The sequence below is a fragment of the Periophthalmus magnuspinnatus genome, chromosome 9 (genome assembly GCF_009829125.3).
Source record: "Periophthalmus magnuspinnatus isolate fPerMag1 chromosome 9, fPerMag1.2.pri, whole genome shotgun sequence".
NCBI lineage: Eukaryota > Metazoa > Chordata > Actinopteri > Gobiiformes > Gobiidae > Periophthalmus > Periophthalmus magnuspinnatus.
In genome coordinates this window covers 32,832,807-32,859,403 of record NC_047134.1, presented here as the reverse complement: position 1 = coordinate 32,859,403, position 26,597 = coordinate 32,832,807, and the positions used below count along the sequence as shown (strand labels likewise).

General features: G+C 39.4%; 2 protein-coding genes across 2 annotated transcripts in view; both read right to left on the bottom strand.

Annotated features, from left to right (window-relative positions):
• The window catches only part of bmp2k (BMP2 inducible kinase), a 53,896-nt gene extending 41,816 nt beyond the window's left edge, over positions 1–12,080 (bottom strand). The window contains exon 1 of the mRNA XM_033972731.2: positions 11,240–12,080. Coding sequence (XP_033828622.1) covers positions 11,240–11,390 — 151 coding nt within the window. The 5' untranslated portion in view covers positions 11,391–12,080. The remainder of the gene's footprint in view (positions 1–11,239) is intronic.
• A 9,507-nt stretch (positions 12,081–21,587) lies between these two features.
• fam151b (family with sequence similarity 151 member B) lies at positions 21,588–25,771 on the bottom strand. The gene is made up of 6 exons (XM_033972938.2): positions 25,638–25,771; positions 25,430–25,555; positions 24,317–24,476; positions 23,666–23,883; positions 22,514–22,649; positions 21,588–22,021 (listed from the first exon to the last, which is right to left on the bottom strand). Exons 1-6 carry the CDS (start codon positions 25,720–25,722, stop codon positions 21,877–21,879), a joined length of 870 nt encoding a protein of 289 aa, XP_033828829.1. The 5' UTR covers positions 25,723–25,771; the 3' UTR covers positions 21,588–21,876.
• Between the last annotated feature and the right edge of the window lie 826 nt (positions 25,772–26,597).

The window sequence follows — 26,597 nt, the reverse complement described above, 5'->3', positions numbered from 1 at the left end:
ACCCCAGACACTTCCTTCACTCCACTTCCTATATTTGTGACATGATAGACTTACATTTGAACTCAAGGCAGTCAGAAGCGCCGCTTTTTCTGCCAACCCTGTGCATTAAATGAGCTCTGTCCATACTATCACAAGCACACCCCCATGACATTGATACAGTTCTGGTTAATAATCTGCAAACTCTGAATGGAAATGACACCGATGAAGGGAGAGAGCGTGTAAAGATTGTCAGCCGACTTTTAAAAAGGTGTCCATAGTCTTGAAGGGCTTAAAATTACATTGGTAGTGGATTCCAATCTGAGATAGTGTGTGGGGAAAAGAGTTTTATACTAGTTCATGCTGGGTATCAGGATATGTCATTGATGTCAGAGATGTTGGGGCATAGAGGTTACAAAAACGTGTTGCCCTTCTCTGTACTCTTTCAAGTTTACTCTTGTCCTTTGATAGATGGTAGCGTAGTATTCGAGGGTGGTGCCTACTAGTGAGTTATTGGTGATGGTCTTGGCCTCTGGGGAGCAGTGCTCCAAGTTCTTACCGATAAAGTTTAGGGGGTTACTTGCCTTCTGTTACTGACTTTAATAAGGTGGTATACCCTTGTTCTGACAAAAGTTTACTTGTTCATTTATGAGTGAGTTTTAGGATCTGGGGAGCAGAGGATTAATGTGTATGAGTGCATGACACTCAACATAGCAAGACTCAAATGCAGATTTCAGCCAAAAGCCTGACGCAGCCCGTTCTAGTAAAAACCTCCAGTCAACTATCACCGACTACAATCACAGGTAATGGGAGTCTTGAAATAAAAGATTAAGAAAATGTTTGTACAAAAATGCAGTAACCAATTAGCGGGAACCTAATGAGAACATGTCAAACAACTGTGAATTAAGTTTTATAAATGTTTCGCAGTACAGTTTTGATCTTGATTTCAGACTTTAGTCCCTGAATGTCCTCTTTCTCTCCTCTCCCTCTTCTTTTTTTCCCTCCCTCACAGATGTTTTTGCTCCAACGATGAGCTCATTCATGATAACAGCCCACAGCTCCAGACCTAACCCCCTCGCTCCCTCACTCACTCTTTCTCTCTCAGAGCACACTTATAATTAACCATGACTGTTTTTTTGTTTTGTTTTTTAATTCTGTCACTTAAAGCAACACTAAGCAGAACTGACATTTGTACTCCTCTAAATACTTATAAGGTTAGAATATATATCTATGTAATCAAAGTACCAAGAGTGGTGGTCACACATGTGCTTCCTCATGTTGTAAATGGACATGACATTGACATTACTATTACAACAGGCATTTCCACGAGGCTCCATCCTCTAAACCTGATCAATTTCTAGTATAGACAATTTGAAGGTCAGTTAAAGAAGAAATATTGTGTTTCTGTCTGCCGTAATATTTGACACCCGTGGATCATTGTTATATTTTTGGGCATTTTAAATTGCAAAACGGATTTAAAACAACTTGATAAAAAGAAAAAAGTTGGAGATTGAAGTAAGCACAGAGCAGTGGGTGTGTGCTTACCTGAAAATGGGGATAGATCGGAGCAAGACAGGAGAATAAAGACTAAACAAACAGGCATGAATCCCACTGCAGTCAATTAATCATGTCTCTAAAAGGTCATATGTATAACTCGTATACTAGTTCAGGGGGGGAAAAAATGCATTACTCCAACCCCAAACTTTTAATCTTTTTTTTTTTTTTTCTTGTCCAATGAGATTCATCAGAAAAAGAGACTTCCAGGAAATTAAGTACCAACTGTAACAGCATTTAGCCTTCTTGTACCGCAACTAATTTGTCATCAGACCTTGACCTTACTTGAGTAATTACTTCGTCAGCACGACTTGACCTACATGCAAACCTGTCAAATATTACCTTTGGTTTTCCATTCACACTTTGAATAATGGACTTTTCCCTCTGAAAACCTCACAAATTAACTCCACTGACCCGGTTTAAGCTCTTTGGCAGTTTGCACATAACACCTGCTGTTCCTCTTAATTACCCCTAATGACTTTTTGATCCTATCGCTTTGGTAAATCCTCAGAGATTTGTAATAATACTGGATAATGTGCTTTGGATAATGTTCTACTGTAACAGCCAATAGACCAAACAGGAGCAAAAAAACACGGAGGTGCTGACAGACAAATGTGCTAACGCGGTGCCCTGCTAACCCACTTCAGACAGTCAATGTGTGTTTAGGTCTGGAAAGTGCTGGGTTTGGACTGATTTGGGGCATCGTTTCCAATTAATATAGTGATTAGGTATGTAACGATTCAGAAATCTCATGTTTCAGTTTGATCCACGGTGCAGGACTATGACTCCATTCATCACAATTCACCATGATACGCAAAATAAAAACTGCTTCATGTAATTATTTCAACTTTGACAAAAAACAGGGCCAAATAGGATAAAAAGAATCATGATTTCCCCCCCGTGATGACTTGATGAGTCATTGTATTACATCTCTAATAGTGATTTGATTAAATTGAGTAGTTGTTTAGATCACCAAAAGCCAGTGAATCAGATTTTTATTACTAAATTTGATCCGGATAAAGCCAAAATACCAAAATTGAGGACATATACTGGTTCTGGTACATTTAAAATATGTTTCAAAAACACTAGTTTTAGATCTTTCTGTATTATCTTGAGGTCACTTGTTACAAGCCTATACCAATTTAACACAATATTCAACACATTGATAAATTATGGTATTGTAAAAACACTACATGCATTTACTTAAGATTGTTTTGATGGTCAAAACAGTAAATTGTTCAGCAAAAAGACAAGTCCTATCTCTCCAAAAGAGCCATAAAACTAAATTCAGTTTTTTCCCCCCTCATATTGGATTCATCTTGATCAATTAATTTTACTACAAAGATGAATAAAAATGGATTTCAATATTAATTTCCTGAAAATGAACAGAGCAGACTAATAATGTCTATCCAGGTTTCTTCCAAAGTCTGAACTCTACTCCAAACCACATGCTTTTACTGGCAGAGGATTGGACCTAGCATATGATTAACGCTTAGAAATGACTGAATCTCCATCTCTCTTACACAGCCATAATCCAGATATCATTATTTTGTGATGGCCCACATCACAGGTCATTCCTTTACAGCCCTGTAAAAGTTGACACTAGACTGGCGCTTACAAACTCAGCTGAAGAGTCTAAACTTAGAAATGAACCTGGATTTCTCAGGCTCATAACAGATTCTACACTTTTTCTGCAGGTTTACAGCCAACAGCACATCTCCAAAACAGTAACAAAGTCAACAAGAATTACATCACAAGTTCATTCTTGTATCCAAACTGATCGGGACATTTTCCATACACATGTAAGTCATAAAATAAAAAGGCCAAAAAGTCCAAAATTACTTTAAAAAGCCAGAAAGACTGCAAACATTCTGTAGTTTTCAGTTCAAAACACACACTCTCTCTATACCAGAAAACTCCATGCCATAGGGTTGTCAAAAATATCAAAAATCAGTTACTTATTTGAGCAGGATACAGGATAGATATGAACCAGAACCTCTAAATAGGAAAGTATGTATAAGACCATATAAACTACTATATGCCCATGGATCCCTATGGCTACCTGGACAACTGAGGGATTAACCAAATACAAGACCACATGGTAATACAAAAGAAAGTGGTGATTGTGACTGTGATTTAATGTTGAAAATGACATTATATTTCAGGGACCGGCCTCCTGCTGGTGCCCAGAGTCAGGACTAAACATGGGGAATCAGCGTTTCAAGTTTTATGCAGCTAAAACCTGGAAGAATCTTTCTGAAGATGCGAGACAGGCCACTACAGGATCAAAACAGTTCTGTTAAGCTGTGTACATGACTGAAAGGTTTTTATTCTGAACTCTGCTGTTTTAATGGTAATTTTATGATGATTATTTGTGATTATTTATGTTTTTATTTGTGTGATTTTAATGTGTTTTTTATTCTGCAAAGCACCTTGATTTACTTTGTGTACATCATCGTTATATCGGAATTGGTATGGAGTATTGAGTATGTTCTTAGTATCGAAATATAGTTTGAAATGTTAGTATTGAGACAGCACTATTCTCTCGATACCAGAAAACGCCATGTCATAGCTTACATTCCTTGACTAGCCCTATACAATGCACAGTAAAAATACGTTCCAAATTAAATTACTCCAAACGTTTAACTAATTCTCCAAACTTCTCTCCAGTGTCCAGACTCGTAAAAAGGCTAACAGGGTCCCTCAGTCTCCTGTTCTCAACTCCACATTTCAGCAGTGAATCAGAGGATTATTCATCACAGTTTGATAGAAAAGATCCAAATAGAAGGAACAATGGACAGGCTCAAAAGCACAAAGGCAGCATGCTTGTGTCGAGACGGGGGATGAATCAGTACCATCCTGAGAGATGGACAGAACATACTGGAAAAAAGCATTTAGCCCAGAACTAGTCATGATTTAGCTCCAGATCAGAACGAGGGCTTTGCATGGGGCATTTAATCTCCTATACAGAGTTTACTGTCTTTACGAGGACATTTGTCATACGGGTACCTGGACAGGAAACACTCCCACACACTGGGAGACCATACAGACATGTCGGACTATCTGAAGATTCTGAGCTATTACACAGAAACCTGAATTTGGGTTTATTACAGTTATACATAGTATTTGTGATTACAGTAAAATAATCACAAATGCTATGCAACAAAAACAATTCTGACACTTCTCGTGTACAGGCAATAATGCTGCACTAAATAATTCTGGTTAATGCTAGAACGTGAGATTGGGAGGGACGTTCTGATGTGGTTGGTGATGAAGTTTAAGAATAGTAAGTTTAAGTCAGTGCAGAAGCAATGACATCTGAAAACTATTTTAAGAACAATTTGTAGATATCAAAAAAATTCTAGCAGCCAGTGAATCAGTGGAAAATGATTCATTGTAGTTTGACAGAAGAGGCTAGGAGGAGCCGGACATAGAAGGCTGAATGAACAAGCACAAAGGCACAAAGGCAGCAATGCTCATGTTCAGGACGGAGGCAGAATCGCACCAGCAACCCCCCTTCCCTCAGCAGCTCCACAATGCTCCCATTCATCAACAGTACAGTATGCTAATGATGTGATAGATGCACTCTCACCACACATCACACTGGGGTCATTCAAGTATTATATGGAAAAATAACAGGGACAAGTGGTGGTTTTAACCCCTGCGGCTGAGGGCACAGTGACTGGCAGGTCCACGTTGTCCGTTCAGGCGTACAAGCCCCAGCCCTAGGTCTGGGATCAATACAACTGCAATGTATTGCAATGCAATAAAGCGATGTTGAGTGTTGAGTTTAGAGAAGGCATTGGTGAAAAATGGCAACCACGTCTCAGCCCCATGGCATCATGTCTTGTGGAACATCAATGAATGATGTAAAAGCACATTGAGAACCTTGAGGCTATAATGGCTTTATTTAACTTTAAAGATGGCGTCTCATTTTTCCAGACCTGAGGACCTTGGGTCAACGCTTATAATTATGAGATGTTCTTTGTCGCTTTCTTTTCCATAGACTAACCAAGAGCCCAAAACAACTGAAACTACGAAAAGTTTATAAAAAGGTCATTTTATTTTTTTTTTTTTTCATTTATTATAAATAAGTTGTTTGTTTGTCTATTTTTTGTTTCCTGTTGGATGATTTATTTATTTATGTTTGTCTATAATTTTGTTAACCACGTTAACTGTGTTAACTATGTTTTTTGTGCCAGTTTTTAGATTAAAGCATTTGTTTTTTCAAGACAAGTTCCTGCAGTGCTAGTATGACATCTTTACGATGCAACTTTCTGAATTGGATGCCACCTCCTCTGTTCAAAACAATGTGTAAAAAAAATGTACTGGACTGACGGCTTACAGAGGCGGTGAAAGATCCGAGTGAGTGGAACCCTTCACAGATGCTTCCTGTTACAACTTGACAAGTGTGTTCCGCTCTGCAACTCCATGACGAGATAAATTCACAAGAAACCACAACAGAAGAGGAAAAAAAAAAAAAAAAAACACAGAAAAACACTGGGAAGTCGCCTGGTTCCTGAGAAAGAGGAGAACTTTGACACTTGTGCTGATACGGCTGGAAAGTGACACTCGACACATTCAGGGGATGTTTTTTGCTATGAAAGTTTTTAAAATGTCAAGTACGAAAGAATGCCATTTGGAGTGGATGGAGATCATTGTTTAGTTGGGCTGTAGTTGACTAAATGCTGGAAAAAGTACCAGGAAACAATGAACTTACATAAAGACAGATAAAATTTGTGAGTCATGAGTTTAATCTGCTTTTTTTTTTTTTACATATATAGCAAAAAATATCAAATCTGCAGCCAACTCACTCCTTCTTATAATCTAAATAAAATGATTAGTCAACAAATACAAATTTTGATCGATGACCGGGCTGCAAGATTAACTGCAACTGAATTGAACTCGTAATTTGTATGGACTTTATTAGCAAAACAGAAAGGCTGCAATGTTAGAAGTATCATAATTTCAAAACAAAGTACCGTGTCTTATTCTGCGTTCACAATGTGATACTTCTGTAGTTTGTCAAAAGACTTGCTTGTCAGATTACTTATGTCCCTTGCAGCAATCAAAATACCTCTGTCTCTATAGGGTCTTCTATAAAATTTGCAAATATAGTTTAGACCTTTATAAACATGCACTAAAATACATAGTTAAGCAGGTCATATACAAGTCTTCTCTCAAATGTTGCAACTATATGTGTTAAATGTGTACTGTTAAATGAATTCTGATGTAATTATAGCATGCAAAACATTACAAACTCGGGCTGCAAGATTAATCGTAACAGAATCGAAGTTGCAATTTGAATGGACGCAATCAGCAAATCACAAAAGGCTGGAGTTTTTGAAGAACCACAATTTTGTCCATAAGAAAAAAAAAAATCTGTTTTATTCTGCATAAAAAAACTGCTTGTAGTTTAGATATAAATGTGTTCTAAAATGTGATTCTTGTATCAGTTTGTCAGTTCATACTTGAATTGTTTTGTTAGTTCTGAATGTGTTTAGAAATAAATGCCATTAGGTAGTTTTCGCTAAAAGTTCAGCCCAATCACGAACAAATATTTAGTGTCAAATGTTGTGAAACTATGTGAAATCACAAGGGCTAATGCAAGTCAGGCGCCATCACAATACCACTTCCTCTTTAACCAGTCATATGATCGAATGACACAAAGCACATGTACAGCACAAACTACAGCAGCCTCAGAGGGACACAAATGAGTGCCACACAACCTTGCATTAAGTTTCAGTATTTGCCCACCACCTGCTTGTCTCCAGTGCTTTGCTATAGCTCGACCTGAAATGTTCTGCAGTATGTATTTATTCAAAAAGGTATACTTATACTTATTTTTGAACATCTTATGCTTCTTTTGTCTAATTCTGAGCGTACAAACCGCAAAACACAAAAAGAACTAGTCGAGAAAAGGGGGATTTGTAACAAATTGCTTACCCATTTTAGTTTTATGAATTAACTGAATTAAGAATGAATTTTACTATTCATCTTTACTAAATCGAGCATTAGTTGTTAGATGAAAGGTTGCTATAAAGGCCACATTTTAAAAGCTAAGATCTACTTCAGAGGTTTCACAATGTACTAAACAGTGCTGCATGTTTTACTGTACATGTAGTCACAGGGTAAATTCAATAAACTCAAATGTTCTGTGTGACATGTTGTATGTTTTTGTTTCAGGCAACAACGTTCTTTATCTTATTTAAACTACTGAGAATTTAAAAGTCAAATCTGAAAGAATTGTTGGTTGTACATTTATGATTTTCTCCATTTTCCTGCCAAAGCATTTGATCAAATTGTAGATTTGCAAGCAAGGAGCTGTATAAACAACTCTACTGTTTATCCAAGAACAGTGTAAATCAGAGGTAAGAAACCTGGCAGTGATTGTTAAATAGTGTAACATACTACACTTCTGCTTTTAACACCATTAAAAGTCAACTACTACTATTTCAGTGTTTAACAAGACAAAAATACAAAGAGAAATGTTTCTTGTAAGTCTAGCTAGAAGATGAAAAATACATCAAACTTCTGTCAATTTACAAAGTGAATTTTGCTTTTTAGTCATCTTCAGTTGGCTTTGAGGGGCTCTGACGTCTTTGGTGTAACTGGATGCTACTTTCAGTGTTGCTATAGCTCCAGATGTAAATGTGGTGATTATTCAGGATTAATAATTTTGTGTAACCAGTTACACAAAAGTTTAATTCTTGATTTTCTTTCAGTCACAGGATTCGTCTAGTGCCTAACTTTATGTAATCAAAACTTTTTGAACAAAGCCAGACGTTAGGTTGACTTTTGGTGTATAGATTATTATTTGGTTGTTGGTGTAAAACATATCCTGCTTCTCCTGCTTTTTTACGATGGTAAAGCATCATAAAACAGTATGATAATGATTATTTGTGTAAATCCTGCAGAGTCGGTCTCATTTCAAGCTCTCTAAACGTTCAGTTCCACCAGATGATGTCATGAGATGTTGCAGTCTTGCTCTTGTGCAGTGTATGAAAAACAAGGAAAAGTAATTATGTTGTGATTTCTTTGCTCAAAGTGTGGAAAGGTGAAATACCAATGCGACAGTCCAAAGTGAGAAAAGCCTGAAGTATGCATAATGTAGAGGGCCCTTTCAATTACACTGGCGTTATGCTCAAGGCTAACCCCGACAGAGCCGCTTAACTAAAGCAAGACGTCAACTCTACAGCTGTGCAGAGATGACAGGAACAAATTAATTCCAGCCATTCCTCATGTCCCAGATTTTAAAATACCGAAGCAGGAAGCAGAGCACACGACCTACATTTACTCACATCTTTTGTATTGGCAGAGTGAGATGCTGCTTTTGGGAAGTTTAACAGTCAAGAGTTAAGTTTAAATGGCTAAATATGAAAAGGGTGTACAACTTGTAAGAGTATTTTTACTACAACTTCCAACTTACATATATTTGATTATTTTGAAGGATCAGTACTTTTCAACTTTTGGAGACTTCCCACAAGGGCTGTCAAAAGTAACGAAAATCAGATACTAATCAATAAACAAGTATCGAAACTAGATACTCATTAGAGCAGACGTCAATACTCAAAAGGTCATATTCACTGGACGGAAAAGAATCTTTCATGAATATCTTTAGAATAATCTTGAGCTCTATCAGAACAAGTATAAGACCACATAGACCCGTATACGCCAGTACTACCATTTACTGTTGAAAATCACATTCTATCGACTAAATAAATAGTTGTTTTTTTTGTTTTGTTTTGTAATTATCATTGTGATATTGGAATCAGTATTGCATACTGAATCTATTCCTTAGTATTCAAATCGAGTTTGAAATTTTAGTATCATTACAACAATAGTTTGTAGGTTTCAATTACTTGTACTTTTGAGGAACAAGGTTTCAGGAAACTTGACATCTGGGGTTGGTTTTAATTTGCGTAATTCTTGTTGTTTACTTGACTTGAGTGATATATTTATTATTCTTAGCCTTGTATGCAAGTCTTCCAGTTACAAAAGGTTTAAGTTGATAAACGGAGAGAGAAGTGTATTGTTTAAAAAGGAAATACTCTTTTAATACTTGTTTCAATATTAAAAGATAAAGATGCTTGATAACATGATGTAACCCCATTATAATAATAATAATAATAGTTTCTTTAACTTTATCATGTGGCCATTCTACATTCTACTCTGAAAAAGCTGAAGACTAAACTAAAAATACTAGCTCTAATGAATATTTGGTTTTGGTACAAGTTTTACTAGAATAGATAACTTTCCAGGAAACTATTTTGACCAAACTTTTTCGTTATTAGTAAAAAAAATTCTGACATAAATATCGAAATATTCGCTCACTATTGGTGGCTTTCAGATTCTAGACTGATGATGTCATACGTCCAGATGGGCGCAAGAGGTGGGAGCAGTGTTCCCTATTAATTACACGGTCTTTCCATAAAAAATATTTAAAAAGACACATTCACAAATGTTGATCCAGATCTTTTTTCTGGTGACTCTGGTGCACTTTAATACTTATTTTACTGCTCCATCTGTATGACGCATTACTGACCTATAAAATGTTGCAATGTCATCTGAAACCCAGCAATACGTCTAATTTGGTTATAATAATAATAGCTGCTTCGCTATAATCACTTCTACTTGAATATTATTAACTTATAACTTTTTAGTTACAATACTCCATCTTTAGCATTCTTTGAATCACTTTATATGTTGTCATGTTACCTGTTGTTTTTCAGGGTGTGTCTTACTCACTAAATAAACTAAATGCAGGCTTAGTAAACAAACTGGTATATCGCAATGATCCAATCTCCTGTCTTGCCTTCTAGGGCTGCAGTCAACTCAAGAAATTCTTGGTTGACTAAAGGCGTGTCCTACCGATCGATTAGTCGTCTAAAAAGAGGATGTGGCAAAAGCTCTCAAAACTATTATCTACCTATATGTATCTGACCCAAACGTCCCTCTCAAAAGACTACAACTGCATGGGAGTTCATGTATAAAATACTATTTACGCAGAAAAAAGTACTGCAAAACAATGTGTATTTATTTAAAAGCCAGATTAATGAGCCTATATTATGTTATTTTCTGATCTGTGTTATAATGTTGTTTCCTCATCAAAGACATATCTGGAGTTCTGTTTTGATTCATTCACACATAACACACAAATGCTGCATATTTGTGCTGAGTGCTTCTCTCATACAGAAAACACTCTGTCCCCCCTTGTGATGTGGTATTACAGCTCCACTGTGTTTTTAAATCCACCCAACTTCACTAGAATAATTTGGATAACTTCAGCCCTGGAACTGTGAATCTCTACTAAACTTAAGGTAAAAAGGTAGAAGTTAAAACAACCACTACATGACATCACTAGGTGGACAGAGCATTTTGAGCTTTGGTGATATCAACAGGCTAATAAACCAGGTTTACTCAAAGATATGAATGAAACAAATACAACAGCATTATAATGGCTTAGAGCTCACAAAAATCCATTTTGTGTAATGAAGAACTTTTAAACTTGTGAATCATGAGTTAAATCTGCCTTTTTAGAAGTAAAATACAAACTCACTCACTACTACTTTTTGTTGTTGCCCCCAATAATTCCGTGCAATCTGAATAAAATGATTAGTCGACTACTAATACAATTTTTTGTCGACTAAAACACCATTGACCGATTAATCGACACCAAGCCTCCAGCCCAGTGGCTTCATGGACGTACCTTCTGCTACCAGCTCCTCCACTGTGACTTGGTAGCGGCCCACGGCGAACACTTTCCCGAAGTAACTACTCACTCCGGAGCCTGCCCCGGAGCCGGACGAGCCGCCCAGACCTCCACTCTCCGACCGGGGCATCCGAGAGAACTTCTTCATCCTGTCTCCCTTCTTTTCCGACCTGGGGATCACCTATTCCAAAAATGAAACCAGTCCAAATTTAACTCGGCTTCTGGTAACCCTCGTCTCCTATCTACTTATGAGATATCTCGTCTTTTTCTGCATGCTCCACGCTTTTTGATGGAGAGTGATTTACAGTAGGTTTCCAATGCGCAATCCCGACCACTCCAGCGCAATTACATCAAAACATGGGTCGCAATTGGCGTTGTTGGCTAATGCGACTTAGCCTAAATGAGCCAAAACAGCGTGCGTTTAAGAGTTTCTTCTCAAAAAATGGCTCAAAATGAAAAGTTGAAGGCTAAAATTGAGTATTTGTGATAAGATAAGATGTGGTTGGTTGCAGATCCCGCTTCGTGGAGCCGGAGCCGCGCGGTCGGGTCCACACGCCGCTCAGGCTCGGACTTGTCTCCACTCCTCTCGGGGCGAAGCTAGTTGTTGCTAATCAGCGGCTAACGACATTCGCGCTGCTGCCACCTCGAAACAGACAATGCGATAAGGTTAATACAAAAATCACAGTCACCGCTAACTCGCCGCTCGTCATTTAAAAAGCCCCCGTTGAGGTTTGGCGTAACGGTGGCCACATTGTGGATAAAGTTTGTGGTAAATCTTGCAAACAGCAGCGCTAGGGCTGAGAGGAGGGGGCTCGCTAAAAGCTAGGCGTTTCGCTCCGGGGCGGGGCTTCATCTGCTACGTCACTCAGACGGTCCAATGTCATTTTTGTGATGGTGAAAATAAAATGATGCTGATGCCTTAGTCTTACATAGCGCTTTCCCAGACGCTCAAAAACGTTTTACAATTTCGTGCATTGTTCATTCGCTCCACAGTCGGTGGTGGTAAACTATGGTAGCCACAGCTGTCCTGGGGCAGACTGACATAGGCCAGGCTGCCAACCTGCACCAATCTTTGTATATGCCCATCAAAAGGGGATCTCGGGGGAAACAGGTTGGAGGTGTGGGATCTAAAAAGGGGAAAAATGTAATCAAACTGCAACTTGTATAACTGCAGCAACTAATTAAAACATTTAATTACAAAAAGAAGAAAATAAATGATCAACATTTTAATATTGAAGGTTACTCATATAGGTGTGCCTACTGACATTACAGGTGCCCCCCCAAAGTCCAATGCCAGTGCCACCGTAAGAAAAGCAAATATATAACGCTTTTTTTTTTTTTTTTGCTTTCTGTATTATAAGTAGGTCAAACTTATTTGTATAGATATTTTTTTCCATTTATTATTTTTTATCGGTACAGGCAAGTGCATAACTTAATAATAACCAAGTAGCATAAATAAAATGCTTCAAATGAGCATGGGCTATGCCTATCACGATTTTCTCAGTATAAACCAGTGGCAATAAATGACATTTTAAAACAAACTACCACCATATTCTCTGTAAGTGAGAAACATTGCCCAATCCAAGTTTATTTGTACAGCACATTTTATAAACAAGACCCTTTCCAAAATGGTGCACACAATAGCAATGTAAATGTTTCTTATGTCCTGAACTGTAGAAAGAAAAGAAGGGTAAACTATAAGCAGAGCTGATTTTTTTACTGTTACTTATACAAATGTAAAAGAACATTTCAGAAACATTGATGAAAAACGCTTGCCCTGACAAATGTACACTGTGTATGTATTAACATTTAAATAATCTTTGCCAGATATTATGCGTATTATGATATATACAAAAACTTCACAACTCATTTAATTCCCCTGAAAAGTATGAATTGGCAAGGCTAGGGTATGTCCTCACTGAAGCACACCCACTGCATGATATGCCTGGGATTTAGAGACTCCCAGGATCGAGAGGTGGGTGGTTTGTTATTTACCCAATGAGAGACAACCCAACCTGACATCTCCCCGCCCTCTGTCTGAATTCTGCAATCTGATTGGAGTGGTCAATATCAGAATCAGAATCAGAATCAGAAGACTTTTATTGCCATAGTCTGTGAACACAGTTCACAAACTAGGAACTTGATACGGTGAAAAAGTGCAACATAAACACACTGAATAAATACAAATACAAATAAGAGCATGCACAAAGTTAAAAAAGATATGCTTAAAAAAATCAAATGAAATACTTAAAGGGAAAAAATATGTACAATAGCAGCATCAGAACAACAGTGCAAAGTGGCTTATTAAAGTGACCGGTGTTATAAAGTGTCCAGTTTAGTGCAGATATTATAGAGTGTTCATGAGACAAACAGCAGAGGGGAAGAAACTGTTCTTATGGCGAGAGGTTCTGGTCCCAATGGACCGTAGCCTCCTGCCAGAGGGAAGTGGCTCAAATAGTCCATGTCCAGGGTGAGAGGTGTCAGCTGCTATACGGCCTGCTCGCCCCCGAGTCCTGGAGACGTACAGGTCCTGTATAGATGGAAGGCTGCAGCCAATCACCTTCTCAGCAGAGCGCACAATGCGCTGCAGTCTCTGTCTGTCCCTGGCAGTGGCCCCAGCGAACCACACAGTGATGGAGGAGGTGAGGATGGACTCAATGATGGCCGTGTAAAACTGCACCATCATCTGGACTGGCAGCTTGCGTTTCCTCAGCTGCCGCAGGTGGAACATCCTCTGCTGGGCTTTCTTGATGAGGGAGCTGATGGTCGGCTCCCACTTGAGATCCTGGGTGATGCAGGTGCCCAGGAAGCGGAAAGAGTCCACAGTGGTGATGGGGGAGTCCGTCAGGGTGAGGGGAGGCAGGGGGGCTGTGACTTTCCTGAAGTCCACGATCATCTCCACTGTCTTCTGGGCGTTGAGCTCCAGGTTGTTGCTGCTGCACCAGGACACCAGCCGGTCCACCTCCCTCCTGTAGGCAGACTCATCGCTGTCCGAGATGAGTCCGATGAGGGTGGTGTCATCCGCAAACTTAACCAGTTTGACGGAGTCGTGGCTGGAGGTGCAGCAGTTGGTGTACAGGGAGAAGAGCAGGGGAGAAAGTACACAGCCCTGTGGAGATCCTGTGCTGATAGTCCGAGTGTCCGAGACATTCTTCCCCAGCCGCACGCGCTGTCTCCTGTCTGTCAGGAAGTCAGTGATCCACCTGCAGGTGGAGTCAGGCACGTTGAGCTGAGCGAGCTTGTCCTGGAGCAGAGCAGGGAGGATGGTGTTGAATGCAGAGCTGAAGTCCACAAACAGGATCCTGGCGTAGGTTCCCGGGGAGTCCAGATGCTGGAGGATGAAGTGAAGGGCCAGGTTAATGGCATCGTCCACAGACCGATTGGCTCTGTAGGCAAACTGCAGAGGGTCCAGGAGGGGGGAGGTGAAGGACTTGAGGTGGTGCAGGACCAGGCGCTCAAATGACTTCATGACTACAGACGTCAGCGCCACAGGTCTGTAGTCATTAAGTCCAGTGATCCTGGGCTTCTTGGGGACGGGGACAATGGTGGACAGCTTGAAGCAGGCTGGGACGTGACATGACTCCAGGGAGGTGTTAAAAATGTCCGTGAAGACAGGAGCCAGTTCCTCAGCACAGTGTCTAAGGGTGGAAGGAGAGACACCGTCTGGGCCCGCGGCCTTACGGGGATTCTGCTTCCTGAAAAGCTTAGTCACGTCCTGCTCCACAACTGTGAGGGCAGTGGGGGAGGAGGGGGGGTCCGAGGTGGGTTTGGAGGTAATGTCCATGATGGTGGGGGAGGAGGGGGAGGGGTGTGAAACTTCAAACCTCGCATAAAAGCCGTTTAACTTTTCTGCTAGTTGTTTGTTGTCCACGGCGGGAGGGGCTTTGGGCCTGTAGTTGGTGATTTGCCTAAGCCCTCTCCAAACAGAAGCAGAGTCGTTGGTGGAGAATTGCTGCTCCAGACGTGTATTGTATTTCGCTTTAGCCTTTTCCACCTCTTTGCTAAACACATACTTGCAACGCCTGTAGCCTTCACGATCTCCTGCCCTGAAAGCCATCTCCTTTTCCCTCCTCAAATGTCTAAGTCTGGGTGTGAACCAGGGTTTGTCGTTGTTAAAAGTCACCCTGGTGCATGATGGAATGATGCTGTCCTCACAGAACTGAATGTATGACGTCACAGTGTCTGTGTACTCATCCAAACTGTCTGTGGCAGCCTTAAACACATCCCAGTCTGTAGTGTCCAAACACGTGCGAAGCTCCTCCACAGCCTCACTGGTCCACTTCTTAGAAGTCCTCACAGCAGGTTTGGAGAGTTTCAGCCGTTGTTTGTAAGCAGGGATGAGGTGAACCATGACGTGATCAGAGTATCCTAGAGCAGCGCGGGGCACGGCTCTGTAGGCTCCACTGACCGTTGTGTAACAGTGATCCAGCGTCTTCTGCTCTCTCGTCGGGCAATTAATAAACTGTTTATATTTGGGTAGTTCCTGGCTCAGATTTCCCTTATTAAAATCCCCCAGGATGATCAGTAAAGAGTCCGGGAAGGTTCGCTCCACATCCAGAATCTGCTCCGCGAGCACGCGCTGGGCCTCGTGCGTGTCCGCGCACGGAGGGATGTAAACAGCGGCCAGAATGAATGAAGTGAACTCACGTGGAGAATAGAAAGGCCTACAGTTAATGAAAAGATATTCCACGGCGGGAGAGCAGTGTTGGGAGATCACAGTCACATCCGTACACCAGGCGTTGTTGATGAAGAAACAGACACCTCCACCTTTCGTCTTTCCCCCGGAGAGTCCCCGTTGTCTGTCCGCGCGGAGGAGTTGGAATCCCTCCAGTTGAAGCGCACAGTCCGGGATACGCTCATTGAGCCATGTCTCCGTGAAGCATAAGACGCAAGAGGAAGAGAAGTCTTTGTTTCTCCTCATCAGCAGCGCCAGTTCGTCCGTCTTGTTGCTGAGTGAGCGAACGTTAGACAGGAAAATTCCAGGTAGGGGCGTGCGAGCGCCGCGTCTCCGGAGGCGCACCAAGGCCCCTGCCCGCTTTCCTCGTCTTCGGCGTCTCACTCTTATAGAGTCTCACAATATAGAGGAAGTCCACAGCTGCCTGTCATTGAACTGTAGAAATGTCAGAAAAACCAAAACAAAAAAAAGTATTAACAATGGGCGTTACTTGAACAGAGACAAACTAATTCCCTCTCAAATTAAGCACAATAGATGTTAGTGTTGCATTCCCCGTGCATATTAAATTGTGGCATTTGGCCCATCTGTGTTCCAAATAAAGTTCACAATCCTTTTCAAAGAACAGTATGTAATCTGTGCTCTTACAGTTTTAAAAAAGGTAACTGAACCTGGGTTGACAGTGCCTAAACCTGACGTTTTTTTCTCATTCTCAGCATATGGACAGCCCATGCCTCAAGTGAAAGCTCAGAACCTCCAGAATTCACTCACTGAGCTGCAAAGGCTGCACTAGCACTGATTAATGATTGGCTGCAAGTGCTGGGGTTTAGGTATTGACTGTTCAGATCAGAGAGTCCTTTTACGTTTAAACCAACTGAATTTCAGCATTGAACTGGCAAAAAGAGACTTATGCAGGGCTCATTCTGTTTGGTGTTATCATTAAAAGCTATATTTGAATTGTCTTTGAACATGTTTATCTCATAGTACTTACTGTCACAAAATTATATATATATATATATATAAAAAAAAGACCACAACAGCCATAAACATCCATATTGACAAGACCCAGGTAAGTCTAACCAAATTGGGCATATAAACAGGCTAGAGCTGGTTAAATAAATACACAATCGCATTAAATGAGCTGAAGGGTCTGTAGAGTCCGGCCGCTCTGCCAACATGACGTACAGCAGAACACATGTAACTTAGGAATCACAGGCCATCATTTGCTTACTGCTCATGATTTTTGTATATACAGCAACAGTGGATATACGATGGATAATCGATATTTAATAATCTGTTAACAAACTTTTATACACACACATGCACCTGTTAATGTTTTATATGGACATATATACTTATTTGTTGTGTTTGTTTTTTGTTTGTATTGTATTTTGAACAGGGCACCCATGAAGAAGAATGTCTGAGTGCTCTCATCAGGTTTCCCTGTATAAATAAAGATTTAAGAAGAAAAGAAGATATGGTACAGAGGAGGGACAGTGAATATATGGTACAGAGGAGGGACAGTGAATATATGGTACAGAGGAGTGGATATATGGTACAGAGGAGTGAATATATGGTACAGAGGAGGAACAGTGAATATATGGTACAGAGGAGTGAATATATGGTACAGAGGAGTGAATATATGGTACAGAGGAGTGGATATATGGTACAGAGGAGGGACAGTGAATATATGGTACAGAGGAGGGACAGTGAATATATGGTACAGAGGAGTGGATATATGGTACAGAGGAGTGGATATATGGTACAGAGGAGTGAATATATGGTACAGAGGAGTGGATATATGGTACAGAGGAGTGGATATATGGTACAGAGGAGTGGATATATGGTACAGAGGAGTGAATATATGGTACAGAGGAGTGAATATATGGTACAGAGGAGTGGATATATGGTACAGAGGAGTGGATATATGGTACAGAGGAGTGGATATATGGTACAGAGGAGTGAATATATGGTACAGAGGAGTGGATATATGGTACAGAGGAGTGGATATATGGTACAGAGGAGTGAATATATGGTACAGAGGAGTGGATATATGGTACAGAGGAGTGAATATATGGTACAGAGGAGTGGATATATGGTACAGAGGAGTGAATATATGGTACAGAGGAGTGGATATATGGTACAGAGGAGTGGATATATGGTACAGAGGAGTGAATATATGGTACAGAGGAGTGGATATATGGTACAGAGGAGTGAATATATGGTACAGAGGAGTGAATATATGGTACAGAGGAGTGAATATATGGTACAGAGGAGGGACAGTGAATATATGGTACAGAGGAGTGAATATATGGTACAGAGGATTGGATATATATGGTACAGAGGAGTGGATATATGGTACAGAGGATTGGATATATGGTACAGAGGAGTGGATATATGGTACAGAGGAGTGGATATATGGTACAGAGGATTGGATATATGGTACAGAGGAGTGACTATATGGTACAGAGGAGGGACAGTGAATAGTACAGAGGAAGCCCATAGAGGAGGGTTATTGATGTGGTGAACAGGGACATACAGTCAGATGGATATGAGACCGGATACAATGTGTTTTGCTCAGTCAAATCTAATTGCTTTTCATTATTACTTAATAAATCTCAAATTGTTGTTTTAAAGAACAGGAAATGCCCTGTGCTTCCTTATAAGAGGGAAAAGTACAAGTTTCAAGTATGTGTAGAATTTTGGCATAATTTGACCCAGATATGAAGGGGAGATTCTGCTTTGTAGAGAAAAACAAATGTTTAAATCATTTCATATCATCAATATAAAGCTTTTGTCACTTACTCACAGTTGGAAGAGTAAAACTTTTACTCAAATAAGAGTACTGTTACTTCACTAAAAAGATATTATATAAAAGTATGTTTGCTATAAAAGTATTCTGACAGGTAAATGTAATTGAGTACTACTTAACTTCTTTGACCACATCTATAAATACACAAAAGACATTTTAAACCAACACCACACTGAGTCATTGTTTTAGCTGTACTAAAGTCATTCTCATGGGGTCTATAGGCTGAGTTTCACAATAGCCATGGAGCAGCACATGGTGGAGGGGATTACATAAGAGCAGGAAGAGGCTCACACGTGACTCACTAAACGCCGCTGTCTGGGCTCGTCCAGGTTCTGCAGATCTGCATTTGACACACTTTTGTTTCCCCATCATACTCAAGTCCACAGCGTCATCTGGTGGTAAAAGAAGGGAGGACACGCAATGGTCTTGAAATCATATCTATGGGCTGTAGTCAACTCAAGAAATTCTTGGTCAACTAAAAACATGTCCTGCTGATTGATAAGTCGGATAAAAAGGGTGTGTGGCATAAGGTCTATTACGTATCTATATGTATCTGACCTACACTCCACATACAAGATTACACCTGCACAGGAGTTTATGGGAAAACACATATTTATGCAGAAAAAAAGAAATAGGAAACGATGTATTTATAAAAAAAAACAACCAAACAAACAAAAAAAAAACTGAGTTGAGTCTGCCTTTTTACATATAAATATCAATCTAAATAAAACTATTTGACTAATACAAATTTTGGTTGACCATGACACCATCAAACAATCAATTGACTAAATTACTAAAGACCTACAGGCCTGTTTATTACATAGTGCACATATTGTAAAAAATGTTAAAATTTTGGGTCATCTCAGGACAGGCTATAAATGAATATACCATATATTAAAATTAACTTGAATTCAGAATATTCTATTAGTTTTTGGCTGGATATGGTTTACACATATACAGTTGAAACCAGACGTTTGCATACACTAAATAAAAAGACACATACACTTTTTTTCTCACTGTCTGACATGAAATCAGACTAAACTTTTCCTGTTTTAGGTCAATTAGGATTACCAAAATTATTTCCATTTACTAAATGCCAGAATATTGGGTTAGGCCTTTTGTAGACAATTTTTCATTGCTTTTTAAAGTCAGATGTTTACATACATTTAATTAATTCATAATTATTTGGTACCATTGTCTTTAAATTGTATGACTTGGCTCAAACATTTTTGATATTCTTCCACAAATTTCTCACAGTAGTTGGCAGGAGTTTTGGTCAGTTCCTCCTGACAGAATTGATGTAACTGAGTCAAGTTTGTAGGTCACCTTGCTCACACATGCTTTTTCAGGGCTGACTATAAATTTTCAATAGCATTGAGATCAGGGCTTTGCACCAGTTTGGCAGTGTGCTTCAGGTCATTGTCCATTTAAAAGGCCCAATTGCTCCCAAGCTTTAACTTCCTGGCTGATGTCTTGACATGTTGCTTCAGTATTTCCACATAATGTTCTTTCTTCATGATGCCATCTGTTTTTTGAAGTGCACCAGTCCCTCCTGCAGCAAAACAAACACAAAACATGATGCTGCCACCCCCTTATTTCACAGTTGGGATGTTCCCATCTTTTTTATGTTTCTTTTAGGGTAGTGGTATCTTCCTGGCAGAGTGACCTTTCAGAGCTGTGGATAATGACACACTCTTACCAGCTTCAGCCAGCAGCTTCACAAGGTCTTTTGCTTTTGTTCTTGGGTCGATTTGCACATTTTGAACCAAAGCACTTTAATCTCTGGGACTCAGAAACCGTCTCCTTCCTGAGCAGTATGATGGCTGGACATTCCCATGGTGTTTATACTGAATAGATGAACGCGGCGCCTTCAGGCATCTGGATATTGCACCTAAGGATGAACCAGACTTGTACAAGTCCACAATTCTCTTCCCGATATCTTGGTGAACAAAGCAGTGTGTTTCAGGTGTGCCTTTGAATACATCCACAGGTGTCTCATCAACTCAAATGTTTTCAATAAACCTATCAGAAGCTTCAAAAGACATGACATCATCATCATCCGGGTTTTCCCAAATTGTGCAAAAATGTATGGTAATGTTGCTGTATCCAAACTTCTGACTTTTAAGAAATTCATGAAAAAATGTCTAAAAAGCCCTTCTGTCATTATTCTGGCATTTAGCGAATAAAAATTTTGGTAATCCTAATTGACCTAAAACGTTTAGTCTGATTTCATGTCAGACAGTGAGAAAAAAAAAACGTGTGTCTTTTTATATTGTGTGTGTAAACTTGCTGCGCTGACAGTCACAGAAATCCAGCAAAGTTCTGGAGGACAGTAAGGTCCCTCTAAGAACCTAGTATTTATACATTAGCAACCAACATTTTATTAGATTCAGCTATTCAAAATTCTAAAGAGGAAATATCTGATGCATTTAGTAAGCATTTTTATCTCTACATGTGACATTTTGGAATGGTCCTTCTGATGTTGATTATGTTGAATCTGAACTTCTGGCAGAAAGAGACAGATTTTCTTTTTCACTTACATGGAAGTCTTAAATGCTCTCCCCGCTCCTTAGACCCAAAGACGTCCACAGGAGCTGGATGACCTTGATCCAAAACTTCTATTACTAGTTGCCCGATATTTAATTCAACCTCTTACATATTTTTAATTTATCAATTCAAATGGCAGTTATTATGGAGAACACCACGTTTTGTTTTTACATAAAGGTGAGACAGCTAAAAATGTAAATTATTTCCGGCTAATTTCTAAATTACATTGTCAAAAAGTTTTAGAAAAGTTACTGTTAAATCAAGTTATAGTTTATTTAAATAAATGCTCCATTTTTAAGTCTTATCCGTCAGGTTTCAGAAAAGGGCATAGTACGGTCACTGCAACCACAGGTCTTCAATGACATTTTCTTAGCCCTTGATGATTCTGTAGCACTGTTTATTGATTTAAATAATGCTTTTGATTCAGTGTCTGAAGCATATTGGATTTGACAATGCTACATGTAATTGCTTCCAAAATGATCTTTCAAACTGAATCCAGGCAGTAGTAGCCGATGCACGATTGCATGATAGTTCAGAGCACCTGTGTGTCAGTCTTTTGTAAACCTGAGTAAAAGTCCTGATCAGTCATATATTTAGTCCTCTTTAAGGGTCGGTTAGAGCCAGTGTGCTCCTCTGGTCGTCCGGCAGGTCGTAGTAAACTCGGTGAGGATCCAGCTGTTTCCTGAACTCAACAAGATCCTCCATTTTAAAGGAGTCGCTCTGCCCCGTCCACACGGTCAGACTGTACCTGCAACAGCATAGAAACAATGTCAAAGTCACAATTTTCTTCTGAATGAAAGAAGTATTACTGGAACAGGAGTGAGAAATGTAGGTGATATTTTGTTCAAGCTCACTGGCCAGCACAAAATATTCAAGCATTAATTAAGCAATTGCAACATTGACTTTCTTAATTACAAAAACATCTTACACAATGGTTTTTATGTTGTCATTTGGTGTTTTGATTCTCAAACCAAGTATCCAATAAGAAAGAGGCTCAGACTTTGGATTGCCAGATCCTACGACTAAAACCATTTCAAAATAAACGTAAAGGGGGAGTTCTCCCAACCAAATCCTAAATCTATGGCAACCCAGGTTCAGTCGTGATTCAAGCACAGCATTGTAATCATTTTAAAAAGCACTTCATCAGTTAAGAATATAGGCCCTCAAAATGTCTTTGGCATAGCACTTCACAATAACTGAGTGAAAATGTCTTCCTTCAGACTCTATTGTGACGCTGTACCTGTGCGACTGCTGCAGGAGCCAGAGCAGCTGAGGCACAGACTGACCCATCAGAGCCGCTCGAACCGGGAATGTCACCGGATTATTCACTCCTCTACAAATCTGCTCCATCTCACGCACCATCTCCCAACTGTAACCTGCAGATTAGACAGAGGAAAAAAGGCTTAGTCAGCATTCTTATTTTACTTCAAATCAAATCATTCACTGAACTGTATGGGTCTTTGGGTATGATGTCTTTTGGTTGTAGCACACACCACACATAACTTGACAGTTTGGCCTTCCTATCAGACCAGACACATTACTGTAAGAGGAATTGTTTGGCAGATGTGTTTTCAAGACAATTTTCACAGCAAACCGTTTTTTTATTGGCAATTGTGAAGTCACTTTTTAAAAGTTTGTTGGTGAACAAAAATCTAGTGACCACTATATACTTTATACAAAAAATATTTAAAAATACAATTTGCTTTCAGAAAATTAATAGTTTGGAACTTGTTTTTGAGGGAAAAAAATCTTTATTTATACAGGGGAACCCAATGAGAGCACTCTCTTTTTCATGGGTGCTCTGCTCAAAGTACAATACAAGTCCATTTACAGCATTAAAAACACATGCAGTTGAGTATAAAAGTTCGTTACCAGATCATTAAATCGTGATTGTGGCACCAAAGTATCCAGTTTTACTTGATCTTGAAATGTATTTAATTTTTTTTGATCTGGTATTAAATATTCCCTTATCAATTAACAATTAGGTGAGATATTTCAGCAGTCTATGAAGTAGTCTCTTATAAATAAATTTCATCCAGCGCTGTTCTTTTCTAACCCACTTTTCCACAGAGAATACAGTGATGGGTTTAAAATCCATTGCCTGTAATGAAACGAAGGGCCAAGTGAAAGAATGATCCAACAGTTTCAGAGAGGCCGAACATCTCCATAATCCAGTACAGAAAGAAAGGTTGCTTGAACAATTTCTTTTCCTTAACTTAACGCGATACAATATTTGTTTTGGTATCAAAATGATCATTTAGATTGTAAACTATTACAAGGGTAAGAGTTATCAGATCTTGTTTCACTCTTAAAAAAGTCTACGCAACTAAGGTTTAAAAAGTAAAAATTATTAACTTCAAAGTAGCCGAACCACCTCCTTCACAACCCATACCTGGGTTGTCTGCTCCGGGGGTCCAGCCGGTGGTCCATCCCAGAGACAGCACAGTGTCCTCAGGCAGAGTCCCCACAGCGGACAAGAACCTCTGGGGATCTAAAGGGGAGGCCACACCCCCTGGACCAGGCAGTATGTCTGCATTCACCCACACGGGACGAGATGAGTGGCCCAGGATCTGCTCCAGCAACTGCACAGAGGGGGCCACGGCTTCCAGACTGACGGGCAGATGATTAAATGGCTTTGACGGTAAATCCGATTTAGCACACATAATTTGGCATGTTTTTGTGTAGGACTTTAAGGGCTGGACAATATGCCACAAAAATAAATAAAGAAAATATAATTACATATGCAGCTCTTATTTTTGATTATTAGACAGAAAAGTTAGGGTTATTTTCATTTTTCCTGAGGTTGTATCTTGCCTCTATGTGTCCACCATTCCGTTTGCCCCGACACTCTGTTTTATTGGCTGGTGCAGTGGCGGTGATATTTTGTGGTTATATGATGTTTTGTGCAGCTCAGAGTCGCACTGACAACGCACGAGGAGCACAGCGTATTCAAAATACGAGGATCCAAAGTCGGGGAGAAGAAAATCAGGTCCTAAATTAGGCAAATTATCCTGTAATGTCTGGCAGGCTTTAGGTAACTGACCTCTTAAAGTCCAGTTTGATCCCCTTGTGGTTAGTTTTGAGCTCCTGAAGCCACGCCTCCAGAGTGATGTCACTGTCTGTCTGTGGGGGGTGGGCCATGATTGGCTCTTTAGGTTCTAGAGCTCGCATTAGAACGTCAGCCTCAAGCATCAGGGGCGAATCTGGAGAGAAAGATGTGATTTTTGACAAATATACTAGAATTATTATGTGCAATGTGATGAAAATAAAACAGGTTTGCGTCCTTTTGAAAATTATGCAGAAAATAAATAATTTGTTGCAGTTAAAAAGCTACCTCAATCACAAATTTTAAAAAATATATAAGAGACAAGTTTTTCTCATTCTCAGTATATGGACAGGCCTCATGTGAAAGATCAGAACCTCCAGAATTCACTCACTGAGCTGCAGAGGCTGCACTAGCACTGATTCATGATTGACTGCAAGTGCTGGTGATTCAGATCGGAGGAAGTCATTTTAGGTTTATTCACCTTATTCCAGAAGTTGCTGTGGACACTGCCATGGCTATTCAGGTTGTATTATTTTGCATGAGTCTGCAAAATAATACAACCTGCCACTTATCTGGCTTATCTGGTGTGGTTTAGTCACATTTGGGAAAAAGTGGGTGGGGTAAAGTCAATACCAACTGGATTTTCAGCATGGAAACTGCCAACCGAATTTTTATTTTTATTTTTTTATTTGTTAAAATGTTTAAATTTTCTACAGCACTAAATTTCAAATGGTGAATATTGACTTCACTGATAACGACTGTAAAGTTGATGTATCCCTTAATCCAAATAACATTATATATGATGTAAGGTGGTGACAAAAAGGATTTGAATCGGCATTACCTAAACCTCAGCACCTGCAGCCTCATGAATCTGTGCTAGTGCAGCCTCTGCAGCTCAGGGACTGAATTCTGGAGGTTCTTTATTTTTTATGTCGTCATACAAATATCAATATGCTTTTCATCGTATCTGAGTTAAGTGTGTTATTATATTACAAAGGTTTGTGAGGGGAAAAAAAATCATGATATGTTCTGACGGAATGCAAATTATAGCTACAGTTAAAAAAATAATAATTAAAATAGAGTAGTTTCCATAAAAAGCAGACTTGTCACCTTTCAAAGCCTCCGTCAGTTTGCTTCTACTGTTCACCGCGTGGGCCCAGGTGATGTCCGCTGCATCTTCTCTTTTGATCAAACCAAGGCTCCAGAAATAGTCCAAAGTGCGATCAGACATCTCCTCTGCAAAACCGCACCTGTGTGTTAGCATCTCAGGCTAACCTGCTAGCTCCGGGTTGATTTTAAAGTATTTTTCCCGCGTTACCTTTGGATCTCCACAGCGCATAAAGAGTCAGACACCCGGCCAAGAGAAACAGGACACCACAGATGAGGATCACTTTTCTTTTCATGCTTTAGAAGCGAAAAAGAGACATTTTGTAACGTTAGCTTAGAGTTTGCGTAGCCACTTCTGCCGCTATGTAAGAAGATTAGGATGTAGCGCCATCTGCTGGTGTGGAAGTGGGACAGAGAGTAAAAATGGTAAGACTTTTATCAACTTTTGGGTTATTAATTTTTTGCTAAAAATTCAATCAGTTTTGTTTTCTGCAGGTATGTTTTTCTATTTATTGCTCAGTGGTAGAAAGAATAGTGAAAATGTACAGTTGCATGGCTAATAATGCACTCAATTACAAGTAGAAGTACTGCTATCAAGATTGTACTGAAGTAAAAGTAAACAGTACGCATGAAAAATAATACTCAATGTACTAGAAGCATTTTGGATTAGTTATTTATACAAAATTTGATCAATCAAAAAAGTATAAAACAATCCACATTTTCTCTGAGCTCTGACCAATCAGAGCAGGAGATCCAGTTAGTTTACCTGTTTTTAGTGGATTGCGACTTGTCCTGTACTCATTCATTCATAATATTTAAATCGTAACTAATTGCAATTGAGTATAATTCAAGCCATGTAATTGTAACTGTAAGTGCAAGTACAAAAAAAGTACAATTATCCCAAAAGTCTACTCAATTACAGTAATGGGAGTATTTTTAATTAGTCAAATTTCACACCTGTTACTACAACATTTGGTGGGATAGTACCTGTGCTAAATTTTTATTATTAGCTGTTTTGGAAGAAAATGAAAAAAACAACAACAACAAAATTCAATAACATTCATTCATATCAAATAAAGGAGTTGTCATATATATATTTTTGTCAAATAATAACTTTCCAACCATTAAAATTATAAACATCATCCAAGTTGTTAAACCAGTGAAAACTAGC